General features: G+C 42.3%; 1 protein-coding gene across 1 annotated transcript in view; it reads left to right on the top strand.

The window, feature by feature from the left end:
* Positions 1 to 1,614: 1,614 nt before the first annotated feature.
* Positions 1,615 to 21,930, top strand: part of LOC309675472 (netrin-4-like) — a gene marked incomplete at both ends in the record, with an annotated part of 52,521 nt that continues 32,205 nt past the window's right edge. The window contains 2 exons of the mRNA XM_082487793.1: positions 1,615 to 1,681; positions 8,600 to 9,141. Coding sequence (XP_082343919.1) covers positions 1,615 to 1,681; positions 8,600 to 9,141 — 609 coding nt within the window. The remainder of the gene's footprint in view (positions 1,682 to 8,599; positions 9,142 to 21,930) is intronic.

Genomic DNA, 21,930 nt, shown 5'->3' with positions numbered 1-21,930 from the left:
CTAAACCAAACCCCAAAGCCACCCCGCTGTCCCCAGGCCTTGCGGGGTGTCCCCGGGGCGCCGGGCAGTGCCCCGCTGCAGGGCCGGTGTCATGTGCCGGGCGGGCTGGCAGAGGGTGCTGCAGGGACAGCAGGCAGCGGCCGGGCTGCCCCCGCCCCGCACACACACCCCCAACACACTAACACACACACTCTAACACACACACACACACACACACACACACGCACGCACACGCACGCACCGGCTCCCGGAGGAGAAGATGCGGCTGGGAAACAACGCCTGCATCTGAGCGCAACGAGGACCAGCCCAGCCGACGAGGAGGTGCGGGATCGACCCATCCTCCTCCTCCTCCTCCACCCTAAAAAAAAAAAAAAAAAAAAAAAAAAAGCAGCACGTATAAAGAACAGGAAGAAGATCACATGTTATAATAATCCCCTTTGCAGCCAGACAGGACCAGAGCGGAGAACTGCCCGGTTAGGACTGAGAGATGTGCTAGAGGCTGAAAGGGAGGCAGAGACAAAACTTGGGAGATAACTGAGCAGCCCTCGGGAGGGAAGGAAACCCCCAGCCCTAAGCCTTGCTGTAGCAGGAGGGAGGAAGGCTCCTCCACTCCACCGCTCCCTCCAGCCCCCCTTTTTCCCCCCCTCTCGCCCGGGCGCTGGGCATTGCCCCCCCGCCCGAGCCTGCCCTCCGGCCCCGACAGCGCGGTCCCGGAGCCGCGGTCCAGCAGCAGCCGCGACGGCGGGGGATTTCCCGGGCACCGGTACCGCCACCGGCACCGGCGAGCTGGCGCTGGGTTTGTTTTTTACTCTTCTCCCCTGGCGCTCGCCGTGTGAAGCAAATCGCTCGGAGGTGGGGGAGAAGTGGCTTCCGTGACAGCGGAGGGAGGAGAGAAATCAAATAAAATAGAACCAACCAAAATAAAAAGAGAGAAGAGCCAAGAAAGCACTTGCTTCTCATCATCTCTGAGGGAGAAAAGCCAACTCTGTTCTTCTTATGACCCTCTGCTGCAGGGAGCAAAGGGAAAGAAGAAGGTACTGGGGTAGACCTCCTAACAAAGCAGGGTTCACGCTGCCCGGACCCCATCGCTCCCCCGGTTAGCAGCGGACTGCGGGAGCTGGGGGGGCGGGGGGGGGAAGGTTGCCAGGGGGAGCCCAGGCAAAGCCAAACCGGAGCTCCACCAAAAGCAAGGAGCACAAATGAAAGTTTTGCAATAGCATCCAAAGAACCGCAAAGGACCGGACCGAAGAGAGCTCTCCGCATCGCATCAGCCCTCGATGGTGCATTGGAGGGGCTGCATCAGGGATGTGAACATCCCCGGCCGGCTGCATGGAGAGGGGTAAAGACACAGAAAAACCTTGTTATTTATTTATTTATTGGAAGCAATGTACGGGTGACACCCAGAAGGCATCTGAGCCCTGAAAAAAAAACCAAAAAATCCCACCTCTGGACCCAAACGAAAAGAAGAATGAGACAGCAGCCTTGACCCCTACACTGAGAGGAAGGTGAGCAGAAAGAAGGAAAGAAAATACAGAAAAGCCATGCAAGCACCAAACCTGTAGATTACTGCAGCTCTTTTTTGCTTCACTGAGGACAGATATTTTACTGACAGCCATGCAGCGTAAAGGCATCATGCTGATTGTGCTCTTGGAATATTTTATTTCTGGCCATGGGGAAGCAGGTAAGCAAAATAAATCAATATTGCCATTCTGAAACAATTTATCCTAAGTTAAGCAAGGAGAAAGGGAATAGAAATCAGAACTGTTTGTTAAAAAAAAATAATATGTCAACAACTTTATTTTAGATTGGATTTTTATAAGGAATCTGGGTTAGTCAATATATATACAAATGCAGTCAATATATATACAAATGCTTCTTATTCCCTGCAATACACAGCTTCATAGCTCAGTCTCCTCCCAGACTTATAATAGGATGTACAGTTTCATTCATCCTTAAAAGAAAAAAGTGTATGATTTTTGAGAATGAAAAAAAATAAGAGAGAAAGAAAGAGGTAGATGGATTGAGATATGCTGGATATTTGTTTCGAGGATGAAACACTGCCTTCCTACGCAGGACAAGAGTGAAACGACAACATCCTTGGACAGCATCACTGTAGGAATCTGAATTATTCTCTGTTAACTTAATTTTGCATCATTAAAAGTCAGATACACTGTTTAGGAATTACTATTTATCCAAGACAGTCCATTCATTCAGCGTGTTCCCTGAATTAATAGTTAACATGCAGTAGACAAGATTAAATTAGCATAAGAGAAAAAATGGATTAGGACAGAAAGAGAAGTTGATTAGTTGTGCGTGTATGTGGGTGTACAAATAAGCATATATAGGAATGATACAGCTGTAATGGTATTTACATAGGGTCCTAAAAATACCTGGATTATGATAGGGACAAATTGCTTAAGGGAAAGGAAGGAAAGCATTAGATTTTTTTTCTTCCTGCTGTGGTTTAATACATCTTTAAGTTTAAAAGGGATTAATTACAAAGATCAGGTCAGAAAAATAAAAATAATTATTGACAAAACAACTATACATCCTCGGTGACTTTTCCTGTGAGATATTGGCTTGGGATGTCTCTTTCTGTATAGGAAAGCATATCAGTGGTTTAAATTTCACCTGTGTGCTCAGAGTATTAGGACAGGAACAACACTCTTCATGCAGTGATTTGAAAGAGATTGAAGCGTTCAGCTACCCTGCAAGCTCCAGTAAAGTCAAAGGCAGATCAGGTGGCTTCAGCTCAGATTATTCCCTAGCTACAACCTTTTTGATAACATAGACAGCGGATTTCCATAACTGCAAGAGATATTTTCTTAAAAACTGGAAACAGCTCATAAATTTGCAATCCTGTCATATTCTCTGGTGACTCATTTGGCTGTCTGTCACAACCTGATAGGGAATGAGTGCAGGGAGGACATGTACCTTAGTCCTCTAAGTGTCTTATCTTGGGCATTCACTAATTTCCCAGACTCAGACTCTCCCTATAGGATACATGTGTTGACACACAGCACAGAAAGGTTACAGACATGTCTTGTAAAGTTGCTGATACTGCTGTGAAGAGCAGCCTGTTATAAATTAGCTTAAAGTTGCTCTGCATCCTATTCACAAAGTGAAAATGAATCTTCACGGTAATGCAACCCACAGCTGACTGCTTGGAACGTGAATTTGAGGGGAGGGAGTGTGTTCTGTATGGAGCTAAACACACTCAGAATAATGGTGTAGGACATCGTGAATAACAGCAAAATAATTGGATATTGAAGGTGAAGATGCTAAGGATTCAATGTCACTCTAAACAAACGCTGCTTGGTCAAAAGGTTGCACTTTTTTATTTTTATTTTTTTGGAAGCAATATAAAAATCTTGAATTCACCTTGAATCTTTACAGGTTCTGCTCCAGGCAGAGCCAGTATTGCTCAGATTGTGGTTAGTTTGGACAGTGCTTAGCCCATCTGTGTAAAATGATTTGGAAGTCTCAGCCCTGTCTTGAGCAAGCAGAGAAGTGTCCAGGGAAGTATGTTTTTGACAGACTTTATTAGCATATACAGTAAACTCCCTTTTCAGCCCTATAGTTGATCCCTCCTGGTCAGAATTGAAACAAATTGATGGGACAGTTGTGTGGGAGTACATGAAGCACAGTATTTGTGGGGAGTACAATATTTGCCTTCTGCCATCTCTGTGCAGAAAAGACACTCTGGTGTGTCAGGATTGACTCCTTAGATCTTTAAATATAATGCCAAGGGGGGGGGGGGGGAAAAACACCAAAACCCTCCAAAACAAAACAAAACAAAACAAAACAAACCCAAAACCACAAAAAAACCCTTAGTGGTTAGGCTGGAGAAGTGACCTAGGTTTTATGTTGTGAGATGTGACGCTGGGTGATCCTTCCCCTAGTTTTATGCAGGTGGAGGGCGTTACTCCGCTCAAATAAACTCTGCAGTGGTCTGAAAACTCCAACGTGTTGGGACAGATACCGGGACTGACAACAGCCTGGGCTCTTGCTTCAGCCCCAGCCAGCCCCGGACCTCCCCAGGGATGCTGAGCCCCGGGGAGCAGTGCCTGGGCCAGCTCTCCTCCCCGTGGCAGCCCTCCAAGAGGGGGCGTGGTGTGGTTAAAAATGGCCATTTCTAGCACCAAGCTTAAAATCAGTTGCAGGACCTGATTATCAGCAGGGTTTGGTTTCCTCTGGTCTGGGGTTATCCAGCTCATCTGCAAATGAAGCTGTAGGTGTTGGAGCCCACTGTTGCTCCAGAAGGGATGCGGGCAGGCAGACTGCAACTGGCCCCAATGGAAGACATCCCAGACCCGGGATCTTATTTTTCTGTCCATGCCTCAGGTCATGGAGGCAGCTTGGTTTCATAGCATATTCAGAACTTCACCTCTGGGGTATTTATGAAGGCTGGCTCATTAGCTCCAGTTATCAGTGCTATTTTAGTGCAGAAATATATCAGGCTATGCATAAATGGAGGAAGACTTGCCAAACTTATTACATCTTGGCCCCAGACAAACCAAAGGGTTGTATAGCACTTCTGTTGTAACCAGCATTAAGAGGTAAAGATCTAGGTGTGATTAATAAAAACTTGAGCAACTCGTGTCCCTAGGGTGGTTAGCTTTAAAAGAACATTTTAAAGTTTTTGGTCTTTTAGAAAAACGTTAAACAGATATAGAACAAGTGAAATCCAGGTTGGACATAGATACTGAAACCACTCCATCAAAAACAAAGCAGAAGATGGCCAAAGGTTTTAGTGTTTACATGTTGTTCAGAACTGTGAAATTTGTTCTTCTGTCTCACTGCAGGAGACTTGAACACACAAAATCATAAATTTGCATATGGAAAAGGAATAAAAATTTCAATTCAAATCACGCAGAAAATATTGGGCATCTTTCCAGTCACATCAGCAGGCTTTGACTGAGTTGCCATATGACCTTTCTTCTGTCACGTATCCAATGGAGGTTGAAAAAAAAACCTTCAAAAAATTGAACCTATTTTTAATGTCTACAGCACTCTGTTGCATTACCAGGCTCTGCGGTAAGAGATGTCTGTTTGAAATGGTGTCCCAGGAATATCAATAGTATCACCTCACCTCTCTCGAACTGTATGATTCCCTAACCATCAGATAACACCATTGTTACAACACATGCAGGGCATGTGCCATTGACCTGACACTTTGTGGCACAGCTCTGAGGGACCAGAAAACAAACAAATAAATTAATCACACCATTTATGGAGCCAAGCCATCCTCCATGGAGTAAAAGCTAATCAACTTGATAATAACATGCAGTGCCCATGAACAATCAAACTGTTTAGTACTTTATGAATTATTCAATGAGTCCTCCTGGCAGTTGGAGTAAGTTGTTTGTTCGCCTGGCTGCTGTTTCTCTTCAGCAGCAGTCCCCTCTCGCCGTCCAGAATCAACATTTCATGTTCTTTCCACAGATTCAGTGAGGATGGTCACGCTTGTGCTATCCTTGTGGCCAAGCAATGTTTTGCCAATTGATTTCTTTAAATGCAAACCTTTTAATCGACTGCAGATTTTGTTTTCCAATCTCTCTCCTTCTCTCAAACTCCCTTCTGCTAGTTTGCACTTTATTCTTCTCCCATTTTCCTAATGACACAGCAGTTCAGACAGGAACTGTTTATTGATGTGGCTGCATTAGCAGGCAGAGCAGATAAACCTTCTTGTGACTGTTGTTCAGGAGAACAACCATGTTTTTCTTCCTTTTCCAGGTTCAGATAAAAACAGCTGAAAAACTCAATACAAGACTAATAGGCCTTTTATGGGAAATATAAAAAGCAACCATTCCCTTTAAAAAATATTTCCTTTTTTACTTTCTCACATTGTTGTCTGCAAAGCTTCCCCCATATAACTCCTTAAATTTAGAACTCCAGCATCCCGTTTCCTCTATGAAAGCTTCAGTGGTGGGATCCATCAATAGAGATGGACTTTCTTTTAATTACATGCTATATTTATCCATAATCCAATAGCCTGTGTAACATGGACCCATCGTTAATCAAAACTAAGTAACCTGACTCTTAGTCAGAGCTAATGCTTGGTCAAAGCTCCACTGTAAGACCAGTCCCACTTAAATTGCAAAGATGCGAAGATGACACCTTTCTGCAGCGCTGAGCAAAATCAGTTAGTATATAATGTAGTTGAAACACAGAAATTGCTGTGCTTTCCTTATTTCCAGTAATTTTTACCAAACAGCTTGGACATGAACATGAACCTAAATGCCACTTGCAAAGACATTCTTGAGGCATGCAGTTGTAGCCCATTATATTTTTGCTGACCTGCAAGGATAGATTTATCTTTGTTTCAAGAATTCTGCATGACTCAGTGAAATTCACCCTCCAGAGCAGCCAAAAACTTGGATTTTCAGATGCTCTGCAAAAAGGGGGAAGATCTAAACAGCTTTTGTGGAAACTCAAGTACTTTTTCAGGACAAAAAGATTCAGCGAAATTGCAAGGAACCTCCCAGATAAAATCTCTGAAGCTCCTGGTGTTCCCCTGCAACCATACTAGGCTCAGATGGAATAAGAAGTTCATAATCAGAAAGAAAACACATTGAAATGGTCATCAGGCAGTCAGGATGGTGTGAGGGCTTGGTGGAGGATCTCCAGTAGTGCTAAGAATCACCCACTCAGTTGAAGTTGGGGAGCAAAGAACAGAACTGATAGAGCCAAACATCCCCATCTCTTCTCCTTTCCTCTCCAGCTGACTTCTGCAACTCCTCCTGTCTCATGAAAATTCATCTCTGTGCTGGCACAGGGAGTGGTGGTGGGACCGAGGAGGGGCAGCTTTCATTCCTTTGATCTGAGGACTATTAGGTGCACATGAAATTCAGGCACTGCTGCCTTCTAAGCTCTGCCAGTCTCCTACTGGGATACTAAAAATAATCTTGGCCAGCCCATTCTAGCCACTGGTGGAAGACAACCTCCACCAGGAGGAAATCTACTGTGTCTCCAGACAACCCCTCTTTCCTTGAGGCTGCTGCTTACAGCAGCTGCTTATGCAAACACACAATAATTTCAAGTTCCTTTGAAGGTGACTTCTACCTGTTTCTAAGAGTAGTCAAGAGCACTTTTGGATGATCTGCTTCCTTGCTATCTGAAGTTTAAGACTACCTTAGGCTGTATGTAAGCTAAAATGTCACACACCGTTGGTCAATGGGATACAGTAGACATACAGCAACTTTGGTTTGTGTCCTAATCCCCGGAAACAAAATGCATGAGGTGTTTTCCAAAACAATGTCCATCTCTGACCTTTCTCTTCTCGCCTGAGCAGAAATATCACTAAGGAACTAAGGACAGAAGCAACTCAAAAGGTGAAACTGTGCATGCTGGACACATTTTTTTCACCTTAAACATTCCTTTCGGAAAGAGGGACATTTCATCCAACTACATTTACAATTTCAGTATTCTTATACGGCTCAATTAGAGAGTCTTTTCTTTGACATAACTCAATTTTAACACTTAGTTTACCCAAGGAAAGTCTGAATATAAACCAAGTAGGGATTTTAAAATTTGACCTAGAATGCTGAACTAATAGCTGACCTTTGAACTGCTCCTAGATTACCCAGGGTTTATGGTCATCCTATGTTTCATTGGAAAGGTCATTTCCTGTAGGACTTACATCCAGTCATCTGACTTGTGACCTCTTGGATTAGATTTATGACCTTGCAAGGTCAGTCTTTAACTCCTTCTAGACTGTTAAGTTGCAAAGAGGACACTGTATGCCATTAGAAAAGCAGTCTTCTCCAGTATGCTAATAAGGTTTTGAAATGACCTTTAGTTCCAGTGTCACAAGACACTACCGATTTCCAAAAAATATGAAGACTTTGGAGTTATCCCTACTTTTTTTTTTAAATTTAGAAATAAGTAGATGTTTAGAAATAAGAAAAAAAATTGCCAGTATTTGCAAACTTGGCAAACAGAATATAGTCACCTACCTCCATTCAAGGTACTTAAACAAAAGAGAGACTTGATTTTTAGCTCTGCTAATTATTAACAATTCCAGCTGATCTCACAGGAGCAGTAGAAACTCAACACCCCTCAAAATTATGCCAGTAACACGTAACTATAGAAAAACATGCTTTCTTTATGAGTTTGTATGTGTAATTATTTTTTGCAATTTGTTGGGCAGGAATCATCTCTCTTCTTAATGTATCTACAGTGTATACTACAGTTTGACTTTGCTTTCTGATAACAATGAAAATAAATGCATTGAATACATTCAGTCCTCAGATAAAGAGCTTTACAAGAGTGAAAGTAAGAAAACACAAGATTTCTGTGGTTAAACATAAAATTCAATAGACCAACAAAACTGCATTTTCAACAGAAATCAAAGTTAAGCGTCATAAGCATGAGTTTGCTATAGACCTCAGTTAGCCACCAAAACCAAGGACTAGATTTATTGAGAAACTCCCTCCAAAATTTGTGTGAAAAGATGAAGTAGCTCTCCTTAGAAGGAGTCTTCTTGGATGTCAATCCCCAGATGAGGACTCCGAACATTTGCAGGGTCACCTGTGTTACAGCCTGAGAACTATTTGAGAAATTCTACTTAGTTTGGATTCTTTTGCCTGTCTTTCAGATCCCATGAGGCTACAAGCCTTCCGCTGTAATGGACGTTCTTGCAACCCTCCAGTGGGAAACCTTGCAACAGGGAGGACTCCAGTCACTCTCACCACATGTGGCCAGAACAGTACAGAACTGTACTGCTTCTACCCAGACCAGAATCTCCTCCATCAGGTCTCCCATGGCTGTGGGCAGCCTCGCTGCACCAAATGCAATGCCAACCAGCCCGATAACTCCCATCTCCCTGCTGACATGACAGATGATTTCTTTGCAAACCCCATCTCCTGGTGGCAGTCTGCCCAAGGAGTACACAGGGAAGAAATCAGACTGGACTTTGAAACAGAATTCTACCTGACCCATGTCATTGCTGTGTTCAAGTCACCTCGCCCAGCTGCGATGGTGTTGGAAAGATCCCAGGACTACGGGCAGACTTGGAGGCCCTACAAGTATTTCTCTGTCAACTGTACAGCAACTTTCGGGCTCCAGGATGATCTCGTTGAGGAAGGCTCCATGTGCACTTCCAGGTATTCAGATGCAGTGCCCTGCACCAGAGGAGAGGTAAGCAATAACTGAAGTTTGGACTAAGTTTAATTTCAAACAGCTGAAGACTGGCTTTGCCCAGAGAAGTTGTGGATGTCCCATCCCTGGAAGTGTTCAAGGCCAGGCTGGATGGGGCTTTGAGCAACCTGGTCAAGTGGAAAGTATCCTTGCCCATGGCAGAGGGGTTGGAACTAGATGATCTGTAAGGTCCCTTCCAACCTAAAACATTATATGATTCTGTGAAAATCAGAGAGTGTGTGCTCAAAGAGATACTGAGCATATACATTAATAAAGGTAGCGCATGCCCAAAGGCTTTATGTTAAGAAAATAAAGGGGAAGAAGAAGAGAAATTATTTATCAATGAAAATGAATGGAAATGCTTTAACAGATTTCTTTTATCAGAGTTGCACAGAATAGGATTAACATTGCCTAATTTTACATTGCAGATGCCAATAACTGAACTAGAATTCCAACAAAACAGACATAGGGAAATACACATTTGTACAGACTGATTTATCCAAACCGTTTTCCTACTTTAGGATGACATGAACAGCATGGTCTTTCTATTTCTTCTCCATATAAAAAGTCCTAGATGATTGGATGACTTTTAAATACATCACCCCCCTAAGTTTAGTGTAACTTTTCTTGCTGGGGGTGACCACTCTGATTGTATTGAGCCATAGGCTCCAGAAATTAAACCGTTCAGACGCAGGAAGCAGGAGTGAGCAGTCAGGTTTCACTATTCAACAGTGGGATAAGGCCCTCCCTTGGTATGAATATTCTGATATGCTATTAAACATACGCAGAAGGCTTCCTTTTAAAATAAATGTACAATTGCTCTGATAAATTCGTCTGACAAGGATATTAAAGTCTGCTTAGTAATCAGATACTTAGTTTGGTTATAACCCTTTTCATTCATCAATCCTGAAACAGTTTAGATGGGAAAGACAGTAAATATCATTGGTATCGTTTTATAGAGGAGACATAAAGGCACAAAGGGAGATTATAAGACATACTTATAGTCACAACAGGGGCTGGAGTCCTTTCACTTCCTTCTCTCTTCCTTAGAGAAGTCACACTCCTCTTGGTTTCCCTGTCTGGAAGTGATCATGCAGGTTTGGCAGTAATACCTCGCTGCAAATTAAGCTCAGGTGTGAGGTGAACGGTCCAGACAGATTTCAAAAACACAGTGGTTTCAGCAGTGCACTTCAGAATGCACTTGAGAAGAAACTAGTGTACTATACCTGAGACAGGGAAACAGCAATGAGGAGAGACTGAGTTCATCTTTGTGCAACAGGCTGAGAAACGTCTCTGCATATTAGAAATGTGGAGCAGATCATTTGACTACTAAACTATCTTGTTCCTGGAGTAGTAATTCTGCTGGTCAGTTATCATGGTACATTGAAGTCAAATACATCCAAATGTCTTCTGTAGGGAGATTACAATTTGCCACGTCAATACAGAATTTAGGCAACTAATATAATTTTCCACTCTTGTGTGCCTTCCAATCAAAAATCTGGAAGTACTTTGCAAGATCCATTTAATGATCTTCAGCACACATATAAGGGTCCTGTTGCCGTTTCACAGATGGGGAAAGAGCAGCACAGAAATGTGAAGTGTTTTGTGGTAAAACAGGACAATTCTGGTTGGGTAAGGAAGAGAATGCAGGGTCTGAGGCAAATGCCTCAGCCTTAAATGCAAAACAACTCTTCCTTCTCTACTGCAGTATCCCCTGTTGCCCTGCACTATGTTGGCTTTTGTGCTAACGTAACCTTGGGGAATATCATTAAGAGCATGTGTTACTGCTACAACAAATCTGAGAAGTGGATGGCAGAAAATCAAATAATAAAACATTCATCCAACGCAAGCCTTTGTGATTACAAGTGTCAAAATGATTCTGTCAACTTGGGCAGCAACTGCACTGCAATGAAAATGTGTATGCTTAATCAATCTACGCTGTGGTAGTAGATGATAGAAAACAATAGTAATAGTAAGAACAGTCATATATTTACGGGTCACACCCTTGCAGATCCCAAATACTTTCACGAACTGTTACATGAATTGAATACATACAGAGGTCACTTCCTCCACGGGATGGAGAGCTGAAGCTTTAAAGCAGCACACAGGAATCTGTATGGCAACTTAAGAGAGAAGACGACAAATACCGTTTCACAGCACATTAACCCAAAAGGATTCTGAAGTTCTGGAGAGGCTTTACAGAGACCTCTTAATCAATCCGTGCTATGCCACTATGGCAAGGCTGCAAAAGCATCGGGCTTTTCAGGTCAGCAATACAACACGGCAGATTCTTTCATGAATGAAAATAAAGGCAGGCAGGGCGTAGTTATTTAAAGTGATACCTGATCAGATCTGCCTGAGTGACACTGCTACTCTCGCTACAAGTCTCGCAGGAGCTTTGCCCACGCATGTCAGAACTGCAATTTTACATCTTAGTTTAAAAATGCCACAAATGCCACCAGGGCATCCCCTCAAGCACTGACTCACAACTGACTTGGAAGGAAGCTGACTGAACCCCCACCACTGCTTTCTGCAGTGTTCTCTGCTTCTCTTTCACCTCCACTCTGACCTATCCAGTTACTGATTCTGGCTAAGCCTTGGATTGCTGAGGAGCTCACATCACAAGCTGACCACATTTCTGAAAAGATCAAAACCTTTCCCACATAAATGCTAATTACTTCTCTGAGGTAAATACTGGCTTTCTCTACTGAGGGAGTTGAAGTCATTTCCAATGCATGACACTCAGTTATTTCTTGGGCATTGTCCTATTCACTTGGAGAAGAGATACAAATTCCTTTTTAACAGGGAACAAAAAGAATCAAAAAGAGATGGGTTACTAAGAACACTTAAGATTTAAAACCCATGTGCGACACATCATGAAGCAAGATTTTGGGTCAACTGGCATCCGGAACTGAGAATGTAGGTGTGAAAGGAGAAGGTGGTAGAGCTGCAGTAACTTACATGCATCTATAAACAGAGATGCATCTCCATGAGTCAGCACATTCTGGTGGACCTCCAAAAACACTGAAAGAGGCTTTTCCTGAGAGCATGATGGGAAACTTGGCAGAAGAGAAACTTTTAGGAGACTAGAATGGAAGCAAAAAGACATCTGGGTGAGTGATGTGACAATGTCACAACAGAACATAATGTATCACTAAATTAAGGTGCATCTCTTGCTCTTGCAGATTATCCCTTATCTTTCACCTCTGACAGGGTCACACATCTCCATTCCATTTCAGATAAGGTACAGCTGAGACAAAAAGTGTCATGCATTGGGGAATAAGTCCTGTAGAAATGCAAGGAGATGACTTCCTAATGTCTCTTTTGCTGTTTTCTTTACTCCAGCATTTACTAAATCCCTTACTCCTGTTCAGATCCAGAGCACTTCTGCAGCTACTGAGATCCTAGGTCCCCCCATCTTAATGCTTCTGGCAACAAACTTGCTCTATTGATGATTTCTGGTCTAGGAGGCAGAGTGATTTATTCACTGCCAATTGCCTACACATCATTTGCTTCATATGAAACACCACAAAATCAACACCTAGCTTTCTATGCTTACAAACACTTCTCAGTGAAAATCCTCCACTAGCATGTCTTAAGTCCTGACTGGGCCAGGAAGTACCCTATGTTTTGCCTGTTGACTTCTATCACAACAAGAAATTATATATTAAATGGGAAACAAGTGCTTCTAATCTTATCCCATTCTTAAGTGAGAACATTCTTAACTATTCTTAAGGCAGAATAATTACTACTATGCTCATCAGCTTCAGTACACCAACTTCCAACATAGCATCATGAGCTAAAACCAACCCCACCATTTTAAGGTCTGTTCATCTACTGTAACGGCATCTACAGGCAATGCTTGCATTTAGTCTTATGCATCAACCGTGTCCAGTTCTGGGCTCCCCAGTTCAAGAAAGACAAGGAACTACTGGAGAGAGTACAGCGGAGGGCTACAAAGACGATCAGGGGACTGGAGCATCTCTCTTATGAGGAGAGGCCAGGTCTGTTTAGCCCGGAGAAGAGAAGACTGAGAGGGGATCTCATCAATGCTTATCAATATCTAAGGAGCGGGTGTCAAGAGGATGGGGCCAGACTCCTTTCAGTGGTGCCTAGAGGCAGGCCAAGGGGTAATGGGCACAAACTGGAACACAGGAAGTTCCATCTGAACATGAGGAAAAACTTCTTTACTTGGAGGGTGACAGAGCACTGGAACAGGATGCTCAGAGAGGCTGTAAAGTCTCCTTCTCTGGAGATACTCAAAACCCGCCTAGACAAGATCCTGTGCAACCTGCTTCAGGTGAACTGCTTCAGCAGAGGGGTTGGACTAGATGATCTCCAGAGGTCCCTAACAACCCCTACCACTCAGTGATTCTGCAATTCTGTAACTGAGACGTTTCTTACCTACTTGCCCATCCATCTGTTCTTCTAATTTAAAAACACTGTACTATACAGTCATGGGGCCTGAAATGAGCCTTCAGGTCAGCTAATGTAAATCAAAACTCTGGCCCAAACAAAAGGAGAAATTACCACAATGTTGCATCAGACATTAGTGTGACTTACAGTTCAAACATCATATGGGGGAAACAGGGACCAAAATGTTTCAACCTGCATCCTGACGGCACGTGCACTCAAGGCTCTGAGAGATTAAGAGCACGTTTTTAATAAACCGGAATATGGGGAAATGAAAACAAATGTTCTCCTCCATCGAAGATGATGTTTGCATGAAAGGAAGACATTAGCATGCAAAGCGGGGTAGAATACTGACCTGCTTATAACCACCAGACCCAAAAAGAGACCATTCTCCTATTTGGTCTAGCTCGTGGAAGAGAGTTTTGAATCAAAGGCTGGTTCATTTATGTGAGTGTCTGTGTGACAGATGACACCAATGAAGTGTGATATAATAAACCCATTACTGGAATTCACTGGGGGCTAGAAGAATTGTGTATGCCTGAATTAAGTAACTGGTTTCTATGACAACATGTTAAGTGTGCCTTGTGCAGAAGACCTGTTCATGCTCCGTTTTGTATCCTGTGGTGACCTCTTTAGGGACAGAAGTCCCCAGCAGCGCCTTTTGTCAAAGATGAGTGGACTCGCTTTGTAGCTAAAAGACTTTTAATCACTCTTCTAAGCACAGTCTGTGAATGCCAGATCAAGATATGTTGTGATGGGATGCAGTTTTGTCTGCTTCAAAAGCCACCAGGTTGTTCAGACAGAAGGCACAGTCAACCCTATGGAAGGCCTTTTCCTCTGCACTGACACTGAAGACCTCTGCTGCCTTTTTCTATCCACAGGGACTCCTTGAGCAACAGTTACAGCATGGGGGGGGACCACTTGCACACAGACACCAAACCAGGCCGGGGACAGGGCTCTGTGTGGAATGTATGTGATCCTGTTCCAAGGACCTACATTTTTTGATGCCTTTTCTCAGGCTTTTCTTTTACCGTATTCACGCCAAACCTTTTGATAAACAAAGGACGATCCTCCGCACTCACACATATACCTCATTAAGTAGCGTCATCAATAATTCAAGAGGTCACCACTGAGGCTTCAGTGGCTTCTTAAAGGTCTGATCTCATATGGCAGTTGGGTCACTGAAAAGAAACATGCTCAGCACATCACAAGGTTGAATTCCTAGTAGGTAAGATGCAAGGGCAGGGTCTTGCACTGCAGTGAATTGTCCAACAGTCATCAGGACTGGTCTCTCAAAGTTGCATGATGCTCAGGTTATTCCGACTTCCAGACAGAAGAGATTCCAGGAGGGATTAGTCACTGGTGGAGGTAAGTGCCCGAATGTTATGTCTAGGGCCGTCTGTTCAGCATTTCATTTAACTTGAACTGTAGAGGAGACAGAATGCAGAGGCAAGGTGAAAGGAAGCAGTTAACACCAGCAGTGTAAACAAGCAGACAGCACTGCCAGGCCCTGCTTCCCTGGAGGAAGAATTAAGGGGCTCAAGGATTTGTCTCTGAAGGGAATTTGAACTGACGAGACCAGTTCAGCATTCCCATCCCTGGCCAGTGAACTTCAGGAGGGCACCAAGTGTCCTACCCTGAACTCATTTGTAATGAGCCTTTCAGAGACATTTGGAACCTTATAAACCAGCCAGAAAGACACAGTAGGTTTTTTTTTTGAGCATTGCTTCTGTATTTCCTGAACATGCAAGGCAGCAGATACCAAGTTAATTTTTCTTCTCACCCTGTTTTATAAAACCTTAGTGAAGTTGTAGCCATGACTTTTTTTTCAGGTCTCAACTGGGAAAAAATTCTTGTCTAAAATGCTATGAATCTTAGAGATTCATTATTGCAATTTTCAAACTCCAGGCAAAAGAACACTTAATTGTTCGCTCTACAGTTGTCTACACATCACTGTCGTGGTGAGACTATACACTTAGCTAAGTCTGTTCATGTGTAAGATTCCAACCAAGACCTAGAGATACAAGTGGCTCTACTTATAAGAAATGGATGCTCTCCCATGAGAATACAGCCTGGCTGACATCGGTTGACACTGAGGGTGATGGGTTGTTATAACTTTCTCCGACAATTCATCAGACAGAGTGAAATGAGTCTCCTCGTTCTCAATCCAGTTCCCAGTCGGGCTGTCTGCATCACAGAACTCCTTGTGCCATTTCAGAGCAAGTATCATTCCTCATAATGAAAAAGGACACTGTGCTTTGTGGGAAGGAGGAAATGTTCTCACAACCCCACATAAGGTGGTGCTATGTAGAATGGAAGGAATTTTGTCTATTCCCTGTAAACAGACTGCAAGCTGAGGGGTTTTGTGCCCAGTAGTCTAAATTTTGTACTCCAACTACATTATCCAGCGTGATAGAAGGTACTGCTTCTCCCTACAAACCTTTCCTTTCTACACAGATGTAGAGATTTACATCTGTGGATAACCTGAACCTACAGAATACATCTTGTTTGAGGAAGAGAAAAAGTCTGCATGGGTCTTCAGATTTGTCTGCCACTAACTTCGATTGTGCAGTCTTTCATATTGGCATATTCACCATCATATTGGCAACAATGCCCAAATATTAATGTTAATGCCACACTGACTGGATTACTGGAATAACCTCAAAGCAAATGCAAATTGAAGAGACATTGACTCTTTTCTGTTTTGGAAAACACAGAATTAATTCAAGATGCCACTGTCTTGGTAGTAGCTGAGTTTACCCAGATCAGAGAAATTTAAAAAATCAAATGCACAATTATTTCTTTAACAAACTATCACATTTTATACTGGCTTCTAAGTTTTATTCTCCAGAAGGACAGAAAAGCAGTGGATCTTGACTAAAAGCCACTATTCCATGAATTGTCAGAATGGGCTTTCTAATAGCTAAGAGAATAGCTAGACTTTCTTTGTGGTCTGAACAGTATTTCAAACCAAGAAAAAGACTACTTCATAGTAAAGACTACTCTACCACAAGATGGAAGAATTAATGTTAGTCAAGGGCTCCATCAAATACATCAGAGGATATTTGCCACTGTGTAGGAAAAAAAATTGAGACAATTGTTTACTGTTCCTTTAAGAACAAAATCAATTCACATGAAAACCTCTTAACGAAGAGGATTTAGGACTGATGAGAGTTTTTATAGCAGCTTCCTTCTGATGGGTCTAGTATAAGCACACAGACATTTCTGATCTCATTAACCTGATTGTGTGCAACATGATCAACGTAGCTTAAGGATGATTTGTAATATCAAATTCTTGTTCTGCACAAGGATCTTCTTTTGTAGGAGGCCATGCATTACCCTCCATTTATGACTCATATTCCTTGACCTTAGGCTATGAGCTTGCAAGGGGGAACCTTTGTTGTGTCCACATCTTTTCTGACTAATACTGGCTGGAAGATCAGGTTAAGAAAACAGAATTATCTGCATCAAGAATGGAGAAGCAAAACACATGGCAAGAAATCAAAAATCTGAGACACTGTCTCCGGAATGAAGTTGATCTCTTGATTGGTGATAAAACATCACCCCCTGTGAAGCTGTGCCAACTTGGGTACAGCAAAACCAAACCTCTAACAGTGGCCACCTTTTTTAGCTTTGCACACTTACAGCATTCTCCAAACTTGCTCTTAGAAAGGTCAGGAGAGGACAGGGTAGTGACCATTTTTTTGAGGCGCTGCTGATTGACTTTTGAAAATGAGAATGACAAATATGCGCTTGATAGCAGATATGCAGATAAGCATGAATCTCCTACTCAGCATTCAGCTCCAGTGTCAGCTCCTGATTATAAGGGAAACTCAGGATCTAGGATGTAGTTCCACAAAGGGTCGAGACTATAGAGGTGCTGAATACCCTCAACTTCCACCCAATTCAATGGAAATGGAAAGATCTCTAGGATGTCCCTTAGCAGACATAATCACAATCAGATCTTCTTCTGCAAATGCGTGTATGTTACTTTCATGAAAGCTGCACTTACCGTACTGTATACAAAGCTGCACAACGACGTTTAGAGAAACGACTGGGAGATTTCAGAGCAGTCTGTTCCAGCAGAAAAAGAACAGAGCTTCCACAGAGCTTGAAACCAGAAAGAGATTTGATAGATGAGAAATAGCTTTATAGTGAACATCATGGGAAGCCCTTTTCAGAGCTTGCATTTAATTATAAGAACACACTTCTTTTTCATTACACTTTCTTCATGTCTTCTACATGAATATAATGGAAAACTGCACATTTGCATGGTATCTCTGGGAAATGAAAAATGAATCACATTTCTGTCTTTCTGCAAAAGGCAGAAGTCAAATGTCTATTTGTATAGAAGGAATATGCTTCATAGGTTTCAGAGACACAAACTTTGTGAACTAAAAAAAAGGAAGAAGTAACACAGTGAAAAGATGGGAGTGTCTCTTTCCACAGCTCATGACTCTAGGAGTTCACTAATACTTAGATCCATTTCTAATCTAATCTTTAAAACATTTATGCAGAAACGGTTGAGACAGCCAAACTCTTATCTTTTACCTGTTATTATTAAAATTGCATGTATTGAACGTGTATCTCTAGGGATCCTCAGAGAATTTTACAGCTATAAATTTATTAATAATCTTACCATTCCAGGAAGTACTTGAATACCTATATCCTAATTTTAAAAAAAGTAGGCAGGACGTACAACAGACTTCTGTTCCTACTGAATTCACTGGCAATCCAGGACAGCATAAGGCTTAAGTTACTTGCTTAACATTATACTGAGCAATTGCACTGGGGCTTTGAACAAATAGTCGCATTCCCAACTCTGTATTTTGGTCACATCTCTTCCTTTTTTACAGAAATAAAATTCTTCACTGTACCATATAAAATTATCAACCCATATATACAACCACCACCAATCTGTCTCCTAATTTAGGATTCATTTTTTCTTAGGGAACCATAAACCCAAATACATTCATTTAAAATATAATTAAGTATTTTTAGTACAGAAAAAAGTTTAGTGACTTGGTTTGGTTTTGTTGTTGGGTTTTTTTTTTTAGGTTAATTATGCATTTATGGAAAAATAATTCAGGGCATGTAAGGTGAGATACCAGATCTGTTTTTAAAAATTAATCCCACTCTACAATTATTTGAATCGGTACACGTAGTAGACTAATAAGTATAACTTATGGATTGTAACATAACGCTCTTGACAGTAGGGCAAGACATATGTTAAGGAAGATCTTATGACTGGCACTTTAATGTGAAAAGAAATATCCAATCAAAAATGAGCCAAGAGATGGTGATTACGCTATACTCTTCCTTGTGCTCAAGGGTTTTAACGACCAATAATAGTTCAAGGAGAATGTGTCCTCCAGAAGGGGAGAGAAAAATTCCATTTTCCGGTTTTATGCATATATGAAATAATGCTAAGCTGATTTAAATACGAAATAAATCTGTGCTACCTCTGTGCAAAATGCAGCTCACCTAAATGTACTTATATAGACACAACATATCTGCTTTGACTCTGCTGATACAAAATGTCTTTGTTTAAGTAAGTCTTCAATATCTTTGATTTTTACAAAGTTAAGGAAGGCTAATTCCTTAGTGGTTGTTGAATCCAAGAACATATAAATGCCACTCCCAAAAGACTTCCCTAGTGTTATGTCACCCAAATCAGATCTTTAACACTTAACAAGTCTTGCCTTGGGAGAGATAAGGACAAACAAATCCAGTCTCATCACTGAGTTTAATCCTGACAGAAATGTGTCATGAATTAATCATACAAGCAAACACTTGTACCTCAACTGGAATAGAATACTGTTCTTTCTTAAAAGGATGCCACAATCCCTATGGGACACCCAAGCTATTGACATCTCTACTCAAAAATAATGTTCAGAGTTCTACAGGGACCTGGAAAATGCCAAAGCAACTCCCCTCAAGAGATGCAAGGCCAGAAATGAAAACATTTGCAAAACAATAAACCCACAGGGAACCCAACCTTTTCCTAAGCTGTCTAGCAAAGAAACAAAAAACAATACAGCTTCTTGAAAGCAAATGGCCCTATGCTGAGAGAAGAGCACCCAACAGCTGTTCTTTTGCCTAAAGAACTCATTGCTATCTGGATGCCAATTAAGATATGGGGAGAACGGATAATTGACTGGAGATCCCAAAACATGAATCCATCTCTTTAGACTTATCATACTGTATACAAAATAGGTTTCTAGTAGTGCAATACAATACCCAAGACTTCCTTCACAGTTAACATAGCCCAATGCCAGACTATTGTCATCAACCAGAAGTATAATGCCAGAGACACAGAGCAAAAAGAAACACTTTGGCAATTATCTAGTCATTTATTTCAGAGGCCCAGTAAAAACTCATGTTCTTCACATCATTCACCCTTCCTCTCTGTCTCCTGTGAGATCCATAGCTGTTCACAACTGGGAAGAGACATTAAGCCTCTTGCCCAGCCTTGTATAAGGAGGTCACTTGGCAGGACCAGTGCAGATCTTGCAAAAGCAATTGACATATCGATTACCTTTTTTCAGATGTCTTGTCCTGGAGCAAAGTATCTCTCGCATTTATGTTCTCAAGCCAGTGATCTGTTAGGTATCTTCTGGAGAGTTACCTTGAAAGGAGATATCATTTTTTACTAAGCATATATATTAGAGAAGCCATCAACAAGACAGCTAATTGTGAGACTAAAGCTTATAAAAACCAGTAACTGAACCCTTGGTTCCTCTGTTTTACGTCCATTTAAAACAGTTTCACAAAGACTTTTAACCGTTTATATCTCAGTACTTAGTTTTTAACCCCGCTTTGAGATCTCTGAGCTTAGCAGGCTCTGCAGAACAATTCCATCCAGTTCACTGCCTTGGTCTTAGATTAATTGACTATGTGGGAGGAAGATGTGTGACCAGGTGCTCAGGACTCTAAGAAACTACTCCACCTCTGTGTGGTCCACAGGGGAATGGGAAGAAGGTGAGAAGGTTCATAAAACTGGTTTCCACTAAAGGGATCAGACCAACGTGGATTAGAGGAACTGGCCAGAGATTTGGGCTTTGTCCTGTGAGTCCATCAATGAGGGGAATGCTGGGCACCTGGACAAAACAGAATGGGCTATTTGCTTCTGGTTCCATTGACCGGGAGAATGTAGACATTGGGGTGGAAAGTCCTGGGCTATTTTGTCATGGCTTCATTGGTCAGGGGAATGTGGGCATCTGCATTGCACAGCCTGGGCAATTTGCCCATAGCTCTATCAAACAAGGAAACACGGGCGCATCTGATCTCACCCAACAGGGCTGTTTGCAGCTTTGTAAGTAGCTGACAGTATAAGAGAAGGGAATTAAAGGAAAAGGGAACAGAGCTAACCAAATAGAAAATGCTACGGACAGGTGGGAAGTGCACCGCTGCCTTTGCCACGGTACTGCCAGGTGTAGCTCTGTGCCAAGCCTGGAAGCTGATTTTGTTAGTTTAAGGGGGTTTATCTCCCCATGTGCCATCAACATGCAACAGAATTGTCTTCCAGGCACGTACCACAAGCTCTTTTCTGGCTCCTACAAGCAAATAGGAGTAAAAGTATTTTACATGCTGCAAGTATTTAAATTGGTTGGTTCACTAGAAAGAAAGAAAAAGAAAAACACAGAGAGAGAAAAGAGGGAATCCCTATGGAAACAAAGCTTTCACTCCACTAACGGAGTTAGTCAGACAGGCACTGTCACCACTTATAAAGCAGGGCCGAAGAACCCCGCGGGCAAGTCCCTCTGCTATGATGGAAAAACTCAACCAGAGGAGAAAATAGCTCTCAAATTGGAGTTAGCATATCCATAGAGGACATCTAAGCCTGGGAACAAACGCAACCAGCTCTCTAGCTCACTGGCATGGACTGTGGTGCAGCCCTCTGTTGTCAACCTCTCCCAAAAGCAACAGAAACAAACACACCATGAGACATACACAAAGGCAGAGCAGTGCATGAGCTAAAATACCATGTCCCTTTAGTCACTGTTAAACACCAAATTAGAACTGTGATACTCAAAACCAAACTGTTGCTGCTCTGGAAAACTATCAAACAGCATAAAAGCTGTGACAAAAGAGTAACAACGCGCTGACAGCCAGTAGGCACAAAGCGCCTTTGGTCCTGCGAGCTCACTGCAGTGTAGCTACTTCTGCTAATGAATAAACCGGCTGGCTTTTTTTGAAGACAGGGTTCTCTCCATAGCTACTCACCCTAAGCCAAGCTGTGTTTTCTAGCACATAGTTCAAGTGACCAAGCCAAAAGTCTGATCACAGTTTCCACCTCTTTCACAGATCTCCTTAGTGGCTTAGTCTACCTGACTCTAGAACTCATGCTAAAACCGTGTTCCTAAAATGCTTTGA

The sequence above is a fragment of the Vanellus vanellus genome (genome assembly GCF_965231255.1).
Source record: "Vanellus vanellus genome assembly, chromosome: 9".
Lineage (NCBI taxonomy): Eukaryota > Metazoa > Chordata > Aves > Charadriiformes > Charadriidae > Vanellus > Vanellus vanellus.
The sequence above is the reverse complement of the archived record's forward strand: the minus strand, read 5'-3'. Positions and strand labels throughout refer to the sequence as shown.